General features: G+C 43.0%; 1 protein-coding gene across 5 annotated transcripts in view; it reads right to left on the reverse strand.

Moving 5' to 3' along the window:
* RAB3B (RAB3B, member RAS oncogene family) overlaps positions 1-20,030 on the reverse strand; it is a 50,980-nt gene extending 30,950 nt beyond the window's left edge. Inside the window, exons 1-4 of one of the 5 annotated variants that reach the window (XM_032118474.1) lie at positions 19,931-20,030; positions 14,893-14,971; positions 9,476-9,703; positions 7,790-7,909 (exon numbers count right to left, since the gene is read on the reverse strand). In XM_032118474.1, coding sequence (XP_031974365.1) covers positions 7,790-7,909; positions 9,476-9,703; positions 14,893-14,913 — 369 coding nt within the window. In that variant the 5' untranslated portion in view covers positions 14,914-14,971; positions 19,931-20,030. Of the gene's footprint in view, positions 1-7,789; positions 7,910-9,475; positions 9,704-14,892; positions 14,972-16,936; positions 17,829-18,972; positions 19,074-19,930 lie in introns of those variants that run through there. The other 4 variants (XM_032118476.1, XM_032118475.1, XM_032118478.1 and 1 more) reach the window with 4 other exon arrangements.
* Between the last annotated feature and the right edge of the window lie 1,895 nt (positions 20,031-21,925).

The following is a 21,925-nucleotide window of genomic DNA, read 5'->3' on the forward strand; positions in this document are numbered from 1 at the left end:
TGGGTTTTTGGTTGGGTTGTTGGTTTGTTTTTTAAAGCCTGTGGTATTTTAATCATCAAACTGACGGCACTGTCTCTCACAATTACAGGGCAATACAACATTACTTGGAGGATGCATTCTCAGGCAGAATAAACAGCTGCCATTCCAGGGACCTTAAAACTCTGAAGATTCCAGCTGGAGTAAAAGGGATGCACATGTTTCATACTTTCAGGACCAAAGTGAATAAACACCTTGCACGCAGTTAATGGCAAATAAAGCTATTCATTTCCTTCTGTTTGAGCCCTGGGGGTTTGTAAATGCTAAGACAGGTGGCTACCTTGCCATCACTTAGCAACATCAGGTTTTGACATGCAACTGCTTCCTGGTCTCCCAGCCAGATGGGCAAGGGAGGATTCCCACAGCCCCTGCTGCAGATGGGAGAACTGACAAATCACTTTGAACTGACACTGCACTGATGCAAAGATGCTGTTGTGTCCAACTTACAGTCAGATTCTGCAAGTTCCTCTGACTCAGGTGAAATTTGTGTTAAAGCAGTAAATATCCCGTACACCAAGACCACTTCCAGATTTAGGTGAAAGATTATTGAAATCACAGTTTTGCCATGACAGTGGTGGATTTTTACTGAATTTGTTCCCTTTAGAGTTCTCGCAGCCTCTTGAATATAAGTAGCTCCTATACATATTTATATCAGAATTTTAGCAGAAAAACTGAAGTAATTTCAGACACATCCAAGATTTCAGAACAATGGCCACAGCTTTGAACATGCTACTGTGGAGCAGGGCATGTGCAACTTGGAACAGCAGAAAGTACATCACAGAGAAGGACTTTATACAAATTCTTCCCTTGAAAGAGTTTGCTTTTCCCTAAAATCATTAACCAGCACAAGTGGAAGGAAATCATTAATTTTACACTTCCAACCCCCAAAAATTCAAGGAGGACTAAGCAGCTCTCACAAATTCACTTCATTTAATATCTTCGCAGTGGTGACTTTTCCTGCATGCTATTTTCAAGATGAAGGGCATTCTTACAAAAGAGAAGATCCATTTTAGCTAGGATAAGGAGCTTTACACAGGTATGGATTTGCAGCAGTTACATGATCATATCACAACGGTCAGAATGAACATCGATACAGAAGTACTGCTCATCTGGAGCTCTGAGTTCCCATAATCAGCCAACCCATTCAAGTCCCTTCTGTGCTTCACTCTCACACTTAGGAAAACAACCTAGGGAGGGGGTTTGGTGAGGAAGGGTGTACAAAAACAGGCTGAAGAGCTTTGCCAAATGCATACCCCTTCCACATCTCAGGAAGTCCAGATACCAACCATCTCCCAGGAATGCTGGAATCCACCTGGGGTTCACACAGGGCAACATTTCTGTGACAGCAATTCCACCCCTCAAGCCTTCCTGGGATTGCTGCTCCAGGCCATTCCTTACTGCAAGCCAGGGTTTATAGCACTGCTCTTTGGGGTGATGCTTTCCACTGTAATTAATGCAATCATTAAGGGCACTGGGGTTTTTCCTTTCATGGTCCTGCTTTGATTTTACACAAGTTTTGCCCCAGTTTTCACTGCACGCTGTTGCTCCCTTTGGGACATATCAGCACTGCACAGTGGAGTTGCCTGCACAGGCTCTCACCTGCCAGAGGCAGAACTCCAGAGGTGGAGGGGGCACAGCAGAGTCAGCCTGGAGCTGTGCTTTAGCTAAGCCAGGCTTGCTGCAAGCCCCCATCATGCTGCACTGAGCACAACCTCCCTTCTTTCAGACAACCTCCCCTCTGTGTCTCACTACACTGCACTAGGTACCAGCCCTCACAGTGCTGGTGGTTCTGCAACCCAGCAAGGGCCAAGGGAGGGTAAGAAAACCGTAAAGGTTATAGTCCATCATTCCACTCTCATATAAGAAAGACTTGAAAAATGCATTCCTTAATTACCCTTGCTTGGCTGTAAATTTTCAGCGTTATTATTCCATGTAATTCATTGATGCACCTGTGTGCTTTATCATAGTCAGTATTTCGTCTCCAAAAAGCAAACAAGACTTCCTCTCTTTTCCCCAGCTCTACTTGCTCACTCTTAGGCACAACTCTGTGATTTCAAATGTTGTTATGAGAGTACTCTGCAAGAACTCTCCTTGCAGTTAGTGCAAAAGTGCTTACAAAAGTACTCTCTGACCTCTCCAAGAGCAAGCCAGGGTGCACAACACAGAGACAAGAGAAAATGATGGGAAAAGTGGCACAGCCTTACAGAAATGTGTACAGCATGAGGTTAAACTGCAGAGCAAGAAAGCAATTTAGCACTTGGTGGTATTTCCAATGGAAACACATTTTTTAGCCTTTTAGAGTTTAAACAAAAATCCAAAACACATTTGATGGGAGTTATTTCTCTTTCTTCCCTCAAAAAAAAGAAGAGACTTGCAGTCCTTGGTAAAGGACTTCACATGGACTTATCAAAGCTGACTCATGCCAGTCTACCACAATTCGGCACTCGGAGCACTTGCTTCCTTTCACAACTGGGCAGGCTCGGTGCCCGCTGGCAGCCAGCAGAGCGGGATGCAGTTACCATGGCACTGGAACACACAGCAACTTCACAACTGCCACAGCATCAGTGTCGACTGAGGGACCCACACAGGGGAAGCAGCAGGTGAATCTTTGAATAAGCACATGCAAAAGCAAAACCAGCAGTAGGGTGAGTGTTCTGCCTCATAAACATCCTATGCACAGATCCCCTGTATGTTCTGTTTTATTGCTCTGGCTACAAGGAAAGCAGAGGCACAGTAAAACCTGGTAGCATATGTGCACACAGGGATCCACACACGCCACTCTCTCGCCAGGACTTCACCCTCTAGCACTGCTGCAGATGTCTGGATCGGTTTGTCAGAGCAACAAACCAGCCAGAATCTGGCTGAGAAAATACCACCATCAAGCCTTCTTTGAGTACTACACAAAGTTTAATCACTTGAGTCATATATCACATGAAGGTACTTCAGTTAATGAAGCACAGCAGCTCATAACACAGTGTGTTTATCTGCTGCACTTACACCTGCTCGTCCCCGGTTTCAAACACTCTTGCCACTTCGTGTTTTAGTTTCTAACACAAATTAGTAGCAAAGCAATGAGTATCTGATTAGCACAGAAATGGATGCAAAGCAGAACTGGCAATACTGGAGGAATTTTCAAACAAGATGCACATGCCCAACAGAAGCACAGGATGCCATTGTGAGCTGAGCAAGACACTTGGGACTGGCAGCTCCATTTGGATGGAGGAAGACCTTAGCAATGCTGCAAACCCAGACTGTGGCAGAAGCAGAGGATGATACACTGGGATGCTTAGGGTACACTTTTGGGTTGCAGTGGCCCCTGGCCATAAAATGCAAGGTGCTAAGCTGCTATTGGAAGATACATCTCACCCAAACAGGATTTATGTTTCCTACTTTGTCACTCTCATTAGTATTTTCTGGGCAGCCAGAACAGCTCACCAGAAATCTGGGTTGAGACCAGCGTCTCCTGGTAAACATTGTTGTTCTGGAGATGGGAGAACCTAACCAGCAAACCATAGGCCTCCCAGCTCTCCACGTTGCAGGAATGTGCTGCTTTTTTGTCCAGTTTCGGGTACTTCTCACCAGTGTTTCCTTCTGTCTGCAGAGTCCAATGCCTCCACTGCAACAGCATACAGAAAATCGGTGCTTATCTCTGGGAGCTCAGTTCATGCTGTTTAATGAATCAGGATGATGTTGAACAGCTGGACAACAGAAAATAAATCACAAAGTTCACACTGCTAAATTCCTGCTCCAGTACTCCAGTTGTGCTATAGGGTACAATTTCTCACATCTGAAAAACACTTTGGGGGGCTTGGATTCCTTTTTTTAGTTCTAAAATCAGCCACTCTGATACTCAAGTGTTGCATAAACATGACACTGCAGAAGACAACACAATGCATGAAAGTTATAAATGCGAGTAAGCACAGTAGTTATATTTTCTCATTTGACCAAATGTGACACAGTTTAAGTACGTGCTCACTTGAGACAAACACTATGAGAACTCATAAATTCCACCCACTGTATTATCTCATAACTGATCACAGTGCAACCAAGCATATTTAAATATAGAATATACCCCGTCATTATGCAGAAGATAACATTGTGAAAGAAAATCATAATAAGGGTGATTCTGCTAAGAAAATGACAACAGGAAAAGGTTTCGAGGCACATGAGTCTAAAGACCTTATGAGAAGTGACTACAAAATATCTACTCCGAATTTCTGGTAAAAAAGCATTAAATGCAAAACAGCATGAGGCCAGCAACTCACTTGTCCTCTCAAAGCTTAACTGCCTCACTACATCAACGGAATAATTTCCCTTGAAATTTCCCACATACAGCTTTTCCTCTACTTGACAAACATTCAACATTGGTCCATTTTTTCTGCAGGAAAGGTCCAAACCTTTGCACTACCAACAACTCTTTATCAGCTAACGCACACACTCGACACAGCCCCTGGATACAGCCTGGCACCTCTGAACCCAGCATGTTTCATTTCACTGAAATGACAAAACAAGGCCTCCAAGGGCCCAGTAGTTCTGCAAAGATGGAGCACAAAAAGAGATACTACACCTGCAGTGAAAGCAAATCCAATATTGTCAGCAGGGATAACTCCAGTGGTATCAGCTTAGACTGAAGTTGAATTTGGCCTTCACTGTAATGCAGAGTTATAATGAGATAACAATGGGATTGAGGTGATTAACTATAAACAGAAATAAACCCTCCATGTCAACTGTTTAACTGCAATCACAGCAACGCCCTGCTCAGCAAGCTTAGGCTGTTCAATAAATTCAATAGTGAGTGGGATAACTAACCACTCAGGGTCTTATTTGTCAAGATTTTATTTCTCTCCTTTGTATCACCCTTGCAACCCTAATCTTAAAGCCCATTCAGAGTGGCATGAGCACCAAGTTCTACTCAAAGCAGAAGTATTATTACTTGAGATATAACCAAGACCTTGGAATTGAATTACAGACACTGTTATTGCATCTCTTCTCCAGTCAAATATTCTGCATTGTATTTTAGCATGAGAAGCAGTGCTTTACATCCACTCACCCACAATGATTTTCATTCCTGGGACTCAATAAGTCCTTAATGCTGCAAATTACAAGGATCAACCTGTTCTTTTCACTATCATGAATTTCTCCATTTTAGTTCTTCATCTAAACAGCAAACCAGAGGATTTCACAACTGTGAGTCTATAAAAGTAGAATCAGGCCCATTAGTGTTTTAGAGACACCAATCACTATCACATCTATACATTAAATTACTGAACCTTATTAGCTCTTTTTTTAGAAACAACTTTTGTGCAAGCATTCAAGCCTGAAGTCAGTGCTTGAAAGGAACTTAGCAAAACCATGACAGGAAGGGGATGCCTTGGGAATAGATGATTCTCTCATCTGAAATGCATAATTAGCTTTTGGTTAAGGGTGCAATTAGCATTAAAATTTACAATCAAATATGATGGTGTTCTAATTTTACCTCCTGTAAATAATAATAAAAAAAAATTTAAAAAATAAAAAAAGAACTCAGCTGCCAGTGTTACTTCTTTGAATCCCTTCCCTAAGAGACAAGCTGGTCAAGATCATCCTGTCATCCAGGCAATGCCTGATACAAAAAGCTTTTAAAAACACTGTGTATTTGCCTTCTGGACGGCTACACAGCAAGGGGGTTATTTTGGTTTACACTTTTCTGTTTTGTAGTGGTAACTGACACTCAATATAATTAGCAGTTGTCATATTTCCATTTTTAAAGATCCAAAAAACACAGAGCAATGTTGCTTCCTACCCTCTCCCCAGCTGTGCCTGAGAGCTGTAACACGTGTTTCAGACATCCAATATAGCTAATCTCATACCCCAACAGGTTTCAGCAGTTAAGCCATGGAGACATTTCTGTTAATGAGAAGGAAAAACCTTCATCCTAGTAGTTTAATTCTGATAAAGAGCTCCTTAAAAGAAAAATCATACTTCAGTCTAAATATGCTGCCTCTGTCTGAACATCACAGTCTTTCTGCCTTTTAACCTGAAGTTAAATTTAATCCCTATTTGCTTTTTACAAGGGGAGTTGAAAGTAGTTTCAACTGTAACATCAGCTGCCAAACCCTGCATTTAGTTATGTTCATTATTAATCACATCAATGTTTGTGTGTTATGTATGGTACATGCAACAGAAATTAGAGTCCCTTGTATAGGGTGCTGCACAAAAGTATAATGGAAATATAATCAAATTCCTCACACAAAGTATGTACTGGGTAGTGTGCAAGTGTTTGGGGCCAAACCCTGCCAATGATTTTCCATCAGTTAATTTATGTGACTGTGCAAAGAGTTCATGTAATGAACAGACTGGGCCAGCACAAAGGGCCAGAGGCTGCCCCTCAGCAGCTCCCCTCGACGTCACATTGCTCAGGAGTTCTGCTGTCATTTTCACCACCATTATTCCTTACCAGCAATAGACACACAAATGCACAGAAGGGAGAAAAAGAAATCTTCCCTTGCTCTTACCTAAAACTGAAATCACTTTTATTCATTCACCCTGCTTCCATCTGGATCTGGACAAAGTGGCCCTCTCTAGCTGCTAGGCAACCTGAACCCTGCCTTAAGTATTAACGGTTTGCATTTGGTAGGAATATAATAATGTTACCTTTGAGATTTATTTGTAACAAAAACCATACCTAGCTGAAAATATAATAGCTTTCCTCCAGTAAACAGTAATTAGCAACTCTGGGAATACAAAACTGTTGGTCAAGAAATGCAGAGAGATATTATTAAATTGGCTCCTCACAAACCAATCGTAAGGAAGATGCTTTATATGAAAGTATTATTACAGATGGCAGTGGCATAAAAAAATCTAATCCAAGAATTGCATTTATGTAGATATGTAAATATCTATATGATATATGAATACATTTATGTAAATAATGTTTTTAATTAGATACCAAATAACTAAGCCTCATCCAACTACAAAATTAATGTTCTCAATAAAGTTAATTTATTCTATTAACACAACACCACCATTCCTAAACAAGACAGAAAATATTTGAAATTAAAACACAGACAACTGATCTTGGAGTTCTTTAAAGAAGGGGGAAAAAAGCCTACAAAACATTATTTCATAAAACCCTCTCTGGGCCATTTTACTGTTTCCATATGCAACAGCAGTTCTGTCAATCTACCTTAAAAACATCATTAATACATTTGCCATGTCCCATTCCTCTCAAGCTAAAGAGATATTCCTTTCAAGTCTTTTCAAAGCAGATTGTTTCCCAGACTGCCTAGTCACAAGCACAACTGATTATTAAAATATCAATTTGGGTGATTGAGGCGTTAATGTCAACAAAGCAAGAGGCCCACTAATGACACCAAAATCAAACAGAGGAGCACTCTCTTCTGATCATTCCATGTGACAGCTTGTCAAATCCTGATTCACAATATACAGACATCCTCAAACTCAGCACAAACACAAATGCAAGATCTCTGGCTTTAAAATGCTCATCAACTTTGGCTGGAGAAACAAACCATGAGTCAGGCCAGAGAGACATTTACTGACACAGCTGTCAGTTTTTACATGCAGCTGCTCGGCCCTTGAAGCAGTGTGGATTTTTCTGAGCTTTAAGACAACACAAGGAACTCTTTGCAGCTGGGGTCCTGCACCCAAATATCCTGTTCTTCTGTTCAACACAGGCAACAGGCAATGTAAAGAAAGTCCCACTGATCACAGATCTCTCTGGATCACAGCACAGCAGTAATAACTTCCCTCTCACCTTGAGATTTGCAGAACACAGAACAAGGTTATTTGGCACAGCCCTTGAGCACCTCCAGTCTGCCACAGCTGTGCTCACTTCAGAACTCCACAAGCACCCCTGAACTGAAAAACCCTGGGTCTGTGGAGAAGAGAACATCAGAGGTTCCTAGAAGTGCTTTTCTCTGGATTTTAGAAAAACATTTGAAGTGGTTAAGTCAAACACTTGTACCTTCTCCTTCTTCACTTAGTTTCACATTAAACCTGATTCAGATAAGGCTTAATGCCAAGCTTAAGGGGAGCGTAATTTTAAAAAATGTCAACATAACTGGAAAATTTTAAGTCAGAGCAGAGTTCAATAGAGCCAGAGAGTCTCACACTCTCAGAAACCCAACAGCAGCTATAAATAATTTTAAAAAGCAATTGGAAGAGAGGTTGGTATGAAACTCTTCCTTCCTACACAAAGGAACCCACAGTTTTAGTATGCTAGTGGACCCCACTATTATTACATGTACCCTGGAGAACACATTGTAATTACAAATACAATCCCAGGACAGGCAGGAGACACACACGTTCGAATACTGTGGTTTTGATAGAGGTACACAGTATTTTTGTTAATGTCCTTGAATCATGACTCATGTCAGGGAGCCATGCAAAAAGAGAGAAGAGCACAAGTTACTCTGGAAACTGTCCAAAACTTAGGAGTACCTTTTATTAAAAGTAACTGTTAAATCAACAGTGTTGTTGGTAACTCCAATATTCCAGGTCCTGTAGATAGCACCCTCTGAGGAATCCACCTGACATCTCTTTTCATAAGAAGTTTAAGGTTATTGAAGCCCTTTTTGCCCCAAAGCCCTCTAACAGATTTAATTAAGATTATTGTTTAATTCACTTTAATCACAGCATCTTTGAAAAAAACCCTAATATTTTCTGGTGTTTTTCATCTTGCTTTTATGCAACTTCTTAGAAAATGTCACGTTCCAAAATTCAGAAAGACCAACTAAATGGAAATCACCTTTAGTTGCTTATAGAGCCTGAAGTAAAAACATTTTTATTGCCAAAACCCTCAATTAAATCAGTTTCATGTCAGGTGACCTACCTTAGTTTCAATATCAGGATTTTACAACACGAAAAAGATCTTTTATTAAATAATTTGTTGTACCTTGTACCCAGCAACACAGAAATAAAATCAATCATGTAGCTGTAGTACAAAAAAAAGCACCTCATTTTAGATTATCACTATTCAAGATCACCACAGTAAATAAAAAACCCAGATGTGATTACTGTAATTTTACATTTAGATGCAATTATTAAAGAGTAATTATAAAACAAGTGTATGTAGATCAATTAGAAGACTTAGATGGGGCAGAAATTGGGTAGAAATGGGCCGCTGAGGAGGTACATGAGTTACAGGAAAATAAAGTATCTTATAAAGAGAACATAAAATGATAGTGTGAGTTGTGCATAGAGCTCACTCAAACGTAGAGCAGCTGCTTAGACCACATCAGGACCCTCATCAGCTGAGCAAAACAGTAACACAAAGAGAACTCACTCAGTTTACTGCAGGGACACAAAGGTGAGCCATATAGAACTTCTGTGCAGTCAAAATCTACATCAATCAAAAAATCCACCTCCAAACAAGCTATTTTTTACCGTCATACCTTTGCTAGGATTAATCTAAAGCATTTTTGAAAATGTTGGCACTTACCCAAATTTGCAGCTTTACCCTCTTGTCATTCCTGTAAACTGTTTTCACCTTGAAGTCAATTCCCACTGTACTCACAAAGGCTGGCGTGAAGGTGTCATCGGCGTATCTGAAGAGGAAGGATGTTTTACCCACGCTGCTGTTGCCAATGATCAGGAGCTTGAACATGTAATCAAAATTTTGGTCTGAAGTATCTTTCTGCCTGAACCTGGCATCTGTTACTGAAGCCATCTAAGAAAATGACAAACATGGAAAAAGTCAGATTTAAGAGCAGTTCAGCATTTGTTTTCCTTAACTGTGTACCATATGTTTAGGTTATCTCTCTACTTTCTAATGTCATAATCCCTATATCTGCTGAATAAAGAGGAGCACACTTTGAAATCTTCTTTTAAATCCTGGCTTTAAATGTTTATTGTTCACTCATGCTGGTAAGATTTCCAAACCCAAGAAATACACCTGTTGCACTGCTTTGTGTTTAACAGAATAACAGATGGCTATTGCAGACTGTTCAAATACTCATGGGGAAACAGCATTCTTTACTCCAGTGGCAGGGTGCCACTTCTGTTGCTCCAATAAACTGCAACCAAGAATTAAAGTCTTTGACAGTGCATCCAACCATGCAACTCATCAAGCAGCCTCCAAGGTAAATAAGCCTAAATAACTGCTTTCATGCTTCTAGTGCATGCATCACCACCATTTTATCCTTAGAAAAGTTCCATCCTCAACATTTACAGAAGAAAAAAAAAAGGCAATGGAAAAGATGAAAAAACAGGAATTTCAGCTGGAAACTTTGAATCCATCCAATACCTATCTACTCTCAAGACTCCAATTGGAATAAATAGCACTGTATAAAAATGTGAGAGCTCGGTGGGCGTGCAGGCAGCATTTGGAATGGATAAATGATCCCTTTTAGATTGAGAAACAAAAAAAACCAACAGCAGAATATGAATTATCAAGGGCCATGAGCAGCCCTGGCTGTTGCAATGTGTGCAGCTCAGACACTTGGTGGGAGGAGGCAAGGCTCTGACTCTTCATCTCTGTACAAAACACAACCACACAGACCAAATTACTATAGAGAAGGAAAAAGAAACTTTACCTTTTAACAGATATACCACACTTTTAATCTCTCATGCTGTTTGAAACTACCACACATCAAATAAGCGAAGGTCCTGGCTCCTTATAACCAGTGACAGGGTTGGCAAACTGGAGCAATGACAGCACAGGTCTAACCAGCAGCTATTCATCCAAACCAGGGCCTGGGCTACTCGTGTGCAGAATCAGAAGGCACTGAGCTGTGACAGAAGTCTCTCCTTCACCCAGCATCCACAGAAGTAAGTTAATTTTCTCCTCAACTCAAGTTCATAGGCACCTTCGGGAACAAAACTCCCTCCAATGCCTACTCTCAGCACATGCCCAAATACTTCCCTTCTTAGCAAGCCTCACCTGCACACAGGACTTCACCCATACACTGAAGGAAACCAGCAACAACAACACCACCCCACAAACCCAAACAAAACCAAAACAAATAGCTCAAAATTCACAACTATAAACAAAAATGATGTCCCAAGGCAGTTTAAATAGGGATGACAATTTAACTTAAATTCCCAGCAGGGGGGAAACAAACCAAAAGCAACCCAGTTTAAACTTCAGTACACTAAGCACGACAGTTTATCTCTGATTAAACATATGCAACTTTCTCACACGGAGAAGGGTTGGTGCAGCAGACATTTTGTTCACAAAATGTGATTGTATTCACAAGGGCAGTTCCTGAAGAAATTCATCAGTAGCTCAATAGTGAGCAGCTGCACCAAATGCAGTAAAATCTTTCTGTATTTCTCTGTAGGATACAGCACAATTCTGATACACTCTCTTCTGAACTTCAGCTGCTCTTCAGTCAGACTCCACAGTCATTTGCAAGCACTCAAGAAAACACAAGAACAAATTTTCTTCTCATTAGTGTATCAGAAAACAGTTCTTCTACCCATGTGTTGTGGTTCATAGCAGGAATTTCTAAAACGAAGAATTCAACATCTGCCTAACTTCTGTTGACACACTCAGGCCAATGCACTCACTGCCTCCTTAGCCTTAGAAATCTTGCTTTGGCTCAGCTGCCAAAATTATGAATCAGGTAATTGATTTGCACCATCACTACACTGGACGACAGAAAATTCTATTTGAGTAATTTATCTTCCCCATACACATTATAATCTCCACAAATGCCATTGAGAACACTTGTGCACTTGCTCAAGAAGAAAAAAAAATTAAATCTCTGCTTCTCCATTCTATTCACACAGGCTTGAAATAGTGAGAAACCCTCATCACTCGAAGCCTGGTCTTTTAAAGATTCAGACGCAGACCTTTAACAAAGATGTATTCCACTAATCACACAGGAATCAGTATCTTCTTTCTACCCCGCCTTCCCAGAATTCATCCACACACTCCAAGCTGATATTTTAACTGAAGCACTGCTGCCTCTATTAACCCTCCTAGATTGCTCTAATCAGAATTGTAGCTGGCTACAAATGTGACTTTCAGATCTCAGCTGAAAAAGCAATTACAGAATGTGGCCAGCTCGAGCAGCTTTGTTAGAAGCACAACACAGAGAATAAGATCAAATGATACTTGCCCAGAACGTGGGGCTGTTGTCATAGAAGCACAACCCTTGCTGGCCTCTGTGCTGGCTGAAGATGCTGCAGGTCAGCGCCTTGAATCACCAGAGGTAGTCAGAGCACAAAAATTTTAAAGAAAACTCCATCCCCTTGCTTAAATTTGACTTTTCCCTTTCCCCTTTAGTGAATAGAGTGAAACTGAAAGGACTTTATAAAATTTCTGACTATCCCTCTGACAGCAGATAATTACTGAAGCTGTGCTCCACCAGCACTTGGGTTTGAAGTGTTCACAGGGCTGCCCCTGAACTTGCACTTAAATCCCAAAGCCAGGAAACTGCAGACCTTTCTCCTGGTTCTCCTCCCCTCCCTTTCTCTTCCCCACCTGTTGTCTCAGGTCCTGCTCCAAGCACTCCCCAGTCATGTCAGCCCTGAGGACCCTGCAGAGAGCTGGTTCAGAGAACAGAGAGATCCCAGTTAAAAATAAATCCTCCTACAGCTTCTCCTGTTTTGCAGGGCTGTTTGTAAAGATGGTTCAGTTCCTTATCCCGCACGGCTGAGGGAGCCAAGCAGAGGGGACAGAGCACTGGGAAGTGGTGGCAGTTGCTATGCTACTGAAAGGTCCATGAAATCACATCTCCTGCAGGCCCTCTGCACCTGGAGGACATTCTGCAGCAGAGAGAAATGGAGACAACAAGCTGAGGTCGGGCAGTTCCCGTCCAAATCACCCGAAGGCTCCCACAGCCATTGTTCCCAGGGGACTGTCCTCCCTCCTTGGTGCAAGGCCATTTAGCTGGCAGTGCAACCCCTGCTCCCTGGGCACACAGACACAGATGCTCTTTTAGGATGACTCCAAACAGAGCAGCATCTCTGCTGTTTCATACAAACACACAGCCCAAGGAGAGTTCTGTTACAGGAGACCAGGTCAAATACAACTGGCACACAGAGGGCAAAGGAGAGGCTCGTGACTGTTTCCATTTTGACCATCTTGGAATAATCTCCAAAAAAATACCTATGCAGGAAAGATTTAGCTACAGTACATTAAACGTGTTATACAGGAGAGGGGAAAGCTGTCAATCAGATCGTCCTTGAGAACACTTCAGTGTGAGACCTTGCATGATTTAGCTCTTTGCCTGGGTAGCCCACTTCTTTGTAGCTAAGAGCATACTAATATTGACAATCTTTTTCCCCGTGTGCATTAGCAATGGGAGCAAGGTCTCAAACACAGCCACTTCCAACTAGTTTTGTGGGAATAGGCAGTTTTGTAGCTCTGAGATACCTTATTATTTCCCTATTGAGGAAAAAGCCTGCAGTGTGAGCTCATCTTTTATTAGACAAAGAAACTACATTAGAGCAGGATGCTGCAAATGCTCTAAAGCAATAAAATCTTAATCAGAGCTTATTAGGCACCAAAGAATATATTCCTCGGTCAAGGTGGCTCTCCTGCCTTTAGTTTCTATTTCGGTATAATGAAGTTTAAAGAAAAAAGCCTATTGCCCTAAGACACCTCCATGGGAAACCAGCCTTTGCTGCTTTTAGTGCTCACTGAAATGCGTCATATAGATGGATCCACACAGCTGTGCTCCTCAATTTGTGACCAGCATCATGATGAACACTCAAACTGGTTTCTAGTGCAAGACAAAACATCAAAGTGTTCCTGCTCTTAGGAATCATTGAAAGTGGTCACTGTAACCCCTGCTCTGCAATATTTACTGCCTACAGCCAACCTCAGTAAAAGTTTAAAGTGTCGGCTAGAAATCAACTGATGCATCTCACCATACATTTACTGCCAAAAAAAAAAAAGGTTGACTTTTAGTGTCACCAGCCCTTATGGTTTTGACTACAAACTAATGGAGGGCTGTTCTTCTTTATCCTCTCACAGACAAGAAACAAGAAATCCAGTCATTACCTTGGAAGTTTACATGTCTCTTTATTAGCAAACACATGGGTGTGTTCACAGACATGCTGTTTCCGCATCAGACACGTCTCTCACAACAGTGTGAGAAAGAAATCTGAATTTGGAAAAGAGTCTCCTTTTCTGCTGTCAGACACCCCAGTTAACTATGAAACGTGGTCACACTGATGTAACTTATACTTCAAACTATACCTTAAGACACATATGCAAATTCAACTTGTTATGAACCTGTGTATTCTCTGTATTACAACTTCTGGGCAGTTCTAGCAATAAAAACATCTTTTAATATGCTTCATTTTTAAAGCCCAAACTGGGATTTCCTACATATGTCTTGTGTTATTTAGGACCAGTAACAATTTAAATTTAACTGTGACTTTTACCTGTTTCATCATCATCCACTAACACACATTTCTTTAATTAGGCAGATGAGAAGATGGGGTGAAACCAGTCCTCTGTACATCTACAGTAATCCATGGAGAGGTGTTACTAATATGCAATATAACTTCTTCTCAAAAGCATTAATACCTTGTGTATTTTTCCCCAAAAAGTCTTAAAAAGTGCATCTAAGTGAAAAATATTCTAGTTCACAAATTACACATCTATGTCAATTTTCTATTATAATTCACTCCTTTATGCACTCTGTCATTGGGAAAGAAATACTTTCTGTTTTCTTTTTCAGAAATTAAGTTCAATTCTGAACCAGATTTCTATCAAGCAATGGAATTTTTTTTACAGCCAATGTCTGCTGTCCTAAGAATAAAGCTCATAAAGGAAATAAGGCCGTGACCTTAGAGAGTCTTACACAAATGCTGTTCTACAAGAGAGATTTATCAGAAGCAGAAAACAGAGTATGAGCAATTAATAACTGCTAATAAACATTGCAAGCAAGCGATAGTTACCAATTTAGATCTATAATCCATGAGAGATGAAGGCTTTGCTGTGAGTATATGAACCAAGAGAGTGGTCACACTGTTGAACCTGTGATGTAGAAGCAAAAGGATTACAATGATTATGATAAGATGGATAATAAGAACATTAGGTAAGAGAATAATGGGCAGGCAGGTTAGGCTGGGAACACAGTGCTGTGTAAGGTCTGAGCTTCCTCCACTGAAGGTAAAGAGGAAAGTCCTGTAGTGTATAAAGAGAACAGAAACAGTGCTTGAGTTAGTGACAGATATTAAGACAACAGCAAATATTCGAAGCCATCAGTTTAAAATTTAATAAAGTTAGATTATGTTTACCAATCTAAAATTAAAGTTCCACATAAATCTCCCAAGTGGATGGAAAACCTGAGATAGGATCCATTACACATTTCCTGCAGAAAGGCAGCAAAGCAAATGGAACCAAGAAGCAGCTGAAATACCTCTGTACACACAGGGGTTTTGCACAAAGCCTGGATCAAACTCTACCCTGCTGTAAGGGCAACTTCAATAGGACATGGAAACATCAGCAACTTACAGCACATCCACACAAAAATAACTGCCTTAAAGTAGCAATTATTCCAGATTTAGAGCAGAAAAAACGTAACAGAATATAGTTGTCTTTTTCATGGCTAACACAATCTAAAGGCCAAGTCTGTGTCTGGTACATTTCCTCTCCAGTAAGCCGGGGTACAGCACCGTTTATCACCCTGACTTACATTATCTCGCCTTGTGGGGACTACCAAAACATGTGGGCAAACTCGGACCTTATGTAAATAACATGCTGCAGCCACCTACTCCGGGCTAGAATTTGGATCAAAAGACAAATCCCTTTCTCAGGATCCACACAATTGACAATCATCTCACTTGGCAACATGACAGCAGCTCAGTCTTGCCCAAAGTATTGCACATTTTTCGGTATCAGTTACATTTCCTCCTGCTCACACAGCCCTGCCCTCTGCAACAGCTGCTCCCTGTGACAGCCTCTGGCTCACTCAGTACTGTCCAGAACTTGACTTTGGGTTATCATTTAAATGCCACTCAGTTGACAGATCTAAAACAAAAACAGTTCAATTCTCTACACAGAAAGTCTATGGTTATTACTTTAAAAATGTGAGCTCTTCATCTTGAGCGCTTCATCTTTAATAAAATTCATTTATTAATGAGTCCAGATGTCTTTACAAGAAGACGCTTGTAGTGGATCTGTTCTGGAATTTACATGCTACAAAAAAGTTCAATGTACTCATGACAACTAAAGGATAAAAACCTCTAAGCAATGTCAGTGGTTATTTATTATCATTAGTCATTTAGATTTGGGAACACAGGCTTTAAAAAGAGCTTTAAAAAGGTTTTTAAGAATTTGCTGGGTGTGGAACAGGAGTCAAGAACCAGCAGATATCACTTTTTTACCATACAACTACACAACTACATTTGGTTCAACAGCAGGCTGTGACTGTTGTTAGAAAGATTTCCTCGAGTCAAACATCAAGCCATGCCTCTCCCATTTCCTGCATGACATTCAACATCCTCAAAGTCCATTTTAGAGCCAGGATAAAATTCTCAGAAAGGAGGAATTAGTCACTTTAATACTACAATGACCAAAAAAAAAAATTTAAAGAAACAGAAGTTTCCACTTGTCTACTCTCTTCTATGAGCACTGAGTATTTGCCACTCTCTTACTATCACATGGTTTCGTGCCTGTTTGCAAGCACACTACTCCAGAAAATACAGAGAAAAGTATTTAACAGCAAAAAAATCTCCCCTGGTAAATCTCCCCACTAACTGAGCCCAGCTCAGCTCTCTCCCAAAGGATGCATGGAACAGGGGAGTTTTATCTTCCCTATGGCCTAAAGAGCAGATGCAGAGATTTCCGCAATTCCCTGAGTATTCTGTTGAATTTTGGAGTCCTGGAGCCAGCCAATTTCTAGGTCTACAGAACTGCAAGCCGAGGCTGACACCAAATCCAGCCCTGTCCTGGAGAACAATGCACACTGACGAAGTTGATGGCTGTTACAAAACTCACCGTCTTCAAAGCCCTTCCTTCCTGTCACAAACACTGCAGTGACGGCCGAGAAAACAGAATTCCGGAATTCAGTCCCCTTCTCATTGGATCTCCAGCCTTGCAGTTCTGCCTCTTTCTCCAGGAAGGAACTGGCAATAGAGAAATACTTCCGAGCACCCCACTGCTGAATACACTGAAGCAGCGTGACATAAAAGCACCCAGAGCAACACACAAGACGAATCTGTACCAGCTCTGCTACAAGACACGTGTGAGTCCCTGCTGATCCTTCCCCGGCTGGAAGGCAGGGCATGTTCTGCCCTGGGATACAGCCCTCCATGGAGAAAGCCGTGACCATGCCCTCCCGCAGTGGTGGAAGAGAAGGAAAGTTCAGGTATATGATGGAACTCACACTATCTGGAGCTAGAGGGAGGCCACATGCAGACTCAGGTAGACACCCCTCCACCAATGAGCAGGAGACCATTACAGACTTTTCTGCATCACTGGGTCTAAAACCTTTCACTTATAGGTAAAAGCAAGCTGCTGTCTTCACCAAATCAAGTGACCAGAGACCGGAATCTTGTAGAAACCACCTGCAAACCAGAATCACAGAGAGACCGGGCCAGCTCTGGATGCCTCTGCAGTGCAGAAGTTTAATTTGCTGCCTTTTATCCTCCTCTTCCAAGCAGAAAATCTGTGATGAATAAGTTAATTCATTTCTCTGTGCTATGATGTTCTCCCATGCTGCAAAGTAAGCCACCTGCTAACTGGGATTACAACAAGCACCCTCACACTTCCCATGTTTTAAAGAGCTAATACTTCCAAACATAAATCTTATTGCTTATGTCATATATCAAACACTACTGCACTATGCTAAGCACACATTTCCAGGAGCTCACTAAATATGCAGAACCTGAAGCACAAGATACATTTTTACAGCAAAAAGCATACCTGAAATGACCAGTTCAGGACATTTCTCAGCATTAGCCATTGAGAACTGCCTCAAAAAAACCCTACTTCTTCAGCCCAACCAGTAACAGAGACTAGACATGGACCTACTGGGGAGTGCGAAGTAGACATGAGAGCCCTTCCCTGGCACTACAATCAGCCAGTGTGATGCAAGACCCTGAACTGTGATGCTATGGACTGCACATTTTCATCTGGAGCTGCATGAAAACATATGAAGATGAAGGTAGGAAAAACCATCTCTGAACTACACAGCTAACACGACCACTACATGACAATGACAACCACCGTTATGTTAACAAATACTGAATGCACTTCTTTGCTACACACAAGAACTACTGCTATTAAAACCTAAAGCTAGTAAGTCTTCTCACTTTGTCACCTGAAAATATATTGGGTCTGCAGGAGGGCAGCAAAATTTTGTCAAAATTGCAAAGGAAGCTTGATTTTAATATTGGTTTATTTGTCTCTCTTCTGACTTATCCTATAAATTGTTCTGATAAAACTGTCCTGAAAGCAGTGAAGTCTCAGTAAATGCATATACAACCACCCCCAGGATAGTAAGCACAAACAACAGGAAATAAAAGCCTTTTAGTTACACATTTCCATACAGCAGTGTATGAATTCAATTTTGTACCCTCTATAACCCAATACCAGTGCTTCAGTGATCTGGGTACAGTTACAAACACACAGATCAAAATTATAGTTCCAGGGACATTTTTACCCTTGGAGGGAAAAAAAAAACATTCACAAGAGGATGTTACTTGAACCCAGAGCTAATCCAGGTAACTGTGAAGCCCTGCAAACTGTTACTTGCACAACTGAGAGTGCAGCACTGGGTGAGTAATAAGCAAGCAACAAAGCAGGAGAAGTCAAAACCAGATTTGTCACCAAAGAATTTCATAGAAACATGTTCTGAGACCCCTGTCTTATATTGTCTCAGGACATGGGAAAATTCAGATTAAAATTAACCCCCAGGTTTTGTTTGTTTGTTTGAAGTTACACTTAATTTAGGTCAGATCAACCTGATGCACTGCACAAGCATACAACACGTCGTTGCTTGTAAGAAGGAAAGGACAGCGTGGAGACAGAACCTTGGGAGGCAGAAAGGTGGAGCCACTCGTGCCGGTGTTGGCGGTCCCGCTGCGGTCCCACAGGCTGATGTTACCGCGCTCGTCAACGACACTGCCGGGCTGCTGGCAAGCACGGAGAAAACAGCGCGGAAAACCAATGCGTCGTCTCAGAACGGATGGCAAAAATATACCATATGTGTTTTGTACAGCATAAACTGGACAAACTAGAGAGTTTATACTTTTTATGAACTAAATTAGAAGATGGATCCGTCTGGCTTTGTGCGGTGGGCTCGCTGCCCAGGGCTATAGGGCAGTGTGGGTCCGGGCAAGTCCGCTCCTCCGCCTGTTCGGCCGGGCAGCGGCTCTGCGGTGGGAGCTGGGCGGGCTGTGCAGTCCGGCAACAGTGGATCCCTGCCCTGCCCCGAGTAGCCACGACGACAGCGGGTGCCTAGTTTCCCGGCAGTGCTCCACCGCCGAGCACTTGGGTTATTGTTACCTGTTCCCCCTCCCCGAGGCGGGCACTGCCCGGGGTGACAGGAACGGGCGGGTTATGCACCAGCTGGAGAACAGCCGGGAAGGCCCCGCTCTCCCGCCTCCCCACCACGGAGCTGAGGGTATTTTAGAGATAAAGCAATAATATATCGCCTCTCATTGCTGGGAAATGTTTATTTTAGAGATGGAACTGCTGTTGCCCTCTCCGCCCCGCCGCTGTCGAGGGCTGCCCGTTACACCACACCTCGGGGCACGGAGCACCCACCCGGCGCTCACCCGCCGGGCACCTCCTGCCGCCCGCCCCGGCTCCCGTCCCGCAGAGCGCGGGGACGGCCCCGACGCTCGGTGCAAGGAGGGCAGGAGGCGTTTGTGGGTCCCGATGGGGACATGAGGCGCGGAATACCGCCAGCCCCCTCCCCGTCACCTTCGAGGAGAAGCAGCCCCGACGGCGCAGGAGGAGCCCCCTCAGAGGGGCCACGGCTCTTACCTGCGGCGTAGGAGCGACGGCGCCGAGCCGAGCCGGGACGAGCCGAAGCGAAGCAAATCGAGCCGAGCCGAGCCGAGCCGAGCCGAGCCGAGCCGAGCCGAGCCGAGCCGAGCCGAGCCGAGCCGAGCCGAGCAGTCCCGCGGCCGCTGCTCGCGTGGCGGGAGCCGCCCCCCCGCCGGTACCTGGGGCGGCCCCGGGGGCGGAGCGCGGCGGGGCGGGGGCGGGGGCCGGTGGGGAGCGCGGGTATGGGAATTGTCTCAGGCGTTCCTGGAGCCCCCGCGGGCGGGGAAAACATCCCCGGTACGACCCAAACTTGCCATTCTTGTCGCACTTTCCGCACGGGCTGGATTTCTCGTCGGTAGAACTGTTAACTCTGAAGCCTAGGGACGGCGGCTGTGGCATCAGGCGCTACATTTTTGCTGGTAAGAAGACAAAAACTGAGGTAGTGGCTGCAATCTAAGTCACTCACATGAAGGAGGTCTGATGAAGAGGTTGTGGTGGACTCTCTTGGCTTTAAAACCCTGCAGACCCCAGAGAGATCTGACTGTGGTCTATTCCTTGCCAGGAAACCAAAATAGCCTTCAGAAATTATGCCCTAGACAGAATGAACAAAATACTGGGTTTTTAAAAACATTTTAATCATTATGGCTGACATAACTAACAAGGTGCTTCCCTAACAACCAGCAAAGATGGCAGGATTTAATAAGTGCCTGAGCACAACAGAAGGGTCTTGTTGGGCCCCAGGAGAGAGGCTCCTTGTGAGGGGAGGCCAGAGCAGGAGCTGCATAGAGGTACGGGATTTGCAGGGTTTCTGTCTTCAGGGAGTACCTCTGAACTCAGGGCATCCCTAAAACTTGGGGGTGTGGATATCTCTTCACCCTGCTTCGTCCCCCAGAGTACTGCTGCTTTCTGCTCAGTTTCATTGTGCCTTTGTGTTTGATGTGCAGCACTTTGACAGCCTGGACACTGCCCACACAGCCCAGGGATTGTTTTGTCCACTTGTAAAAGCTTTTTGCACGTCTGGTGATCTTCAGTATCTGATCCTCAGTTCTGATCTTCAGTGATCTTTGGGCTGGCTCTTAGGTCAACCAGCCCTTGGAGCAGCTTGAGCTTTATAACAGTTCAGCCACTTTAAAGGTGTCTGACGATTTATTGCTACGTTTTGCCCAGGGCAGTTGATTAGTTACCAGTATCACGAGAATGCAGAAAGCCAGGGAGCACAGCAGGGCTACATAGCTAGCATATAGCCCAGGTGAGCATTTTAGGAACAATCACAGGAGGGATGCTGAGCAGCTGTAAGGAACACCTCTTCTCTCTGCAGATCAAAGATGCCATACAGCTTCTCCATTTTACTCAAATCGGAGCTATCTGCTAGGTGGCCCAGGGGACAATTCTACCCAACATCAGAGTAATTTTCTATCCTCATCTAGAATGAAAATGTGTATTTGCCATCAAAACCCCAACTAAACTTATTGTTATATAAGCCAGGCCCTGATTTAAGCCGTAAGCAAGGTACCAGCTTTGTGTAGGCAACTGGAAATAATCAACAGCATAACAAAATCCCAAACTCATTACAAGTATTTCAAAGACAGTCTAGCAGGCTTGACACCTACAAAAGTCTTTCTAGCTCCTTGCAATCCTCTTGTTGCTCTGGGATAGGTGATTTCTGCCTTTGCCAAAACCTGACTTCTTGTCAGCCCAGCATGGGTAGAGCTTTTCTCTCAGTCTGCTGACTGATGCTCACTCTAGAAAACCGTGGTGATCCCATAAAGCACCTACACAGAATGCAAGTGATCAAGGGCACATATCTGCACCTTTGATACAAAGGACGTATTATGGCTCAGGCTCACTTGGGCATCTGATAGAGATCACCTGATTTGACATCCCATAACCACAGCCACAAGAGCAGAGCCACTGTTCAATCCTAATTTCCAAAGGCTTTTCCAGATTTCATGCCACCCCTGAAATGCCAGTGTTTACATGCATGCCCTTTCT

The sequence above is a fragment of the Corvus moneduloides genome, chromosome 9, assembly GCF_009650955.1.
Source record: "Corvus moneduloides isolate bCorMon1 chromosome 9, bCorMon1.pri, whole genome shotgun sequence".
NCBI classification, from domain to species: domain Eukaryota; kingdom Metazoa; phylum Chordata; class Aves; order Passeriformes; family Corvidae; genus Corvus; species Corvus moneduloides.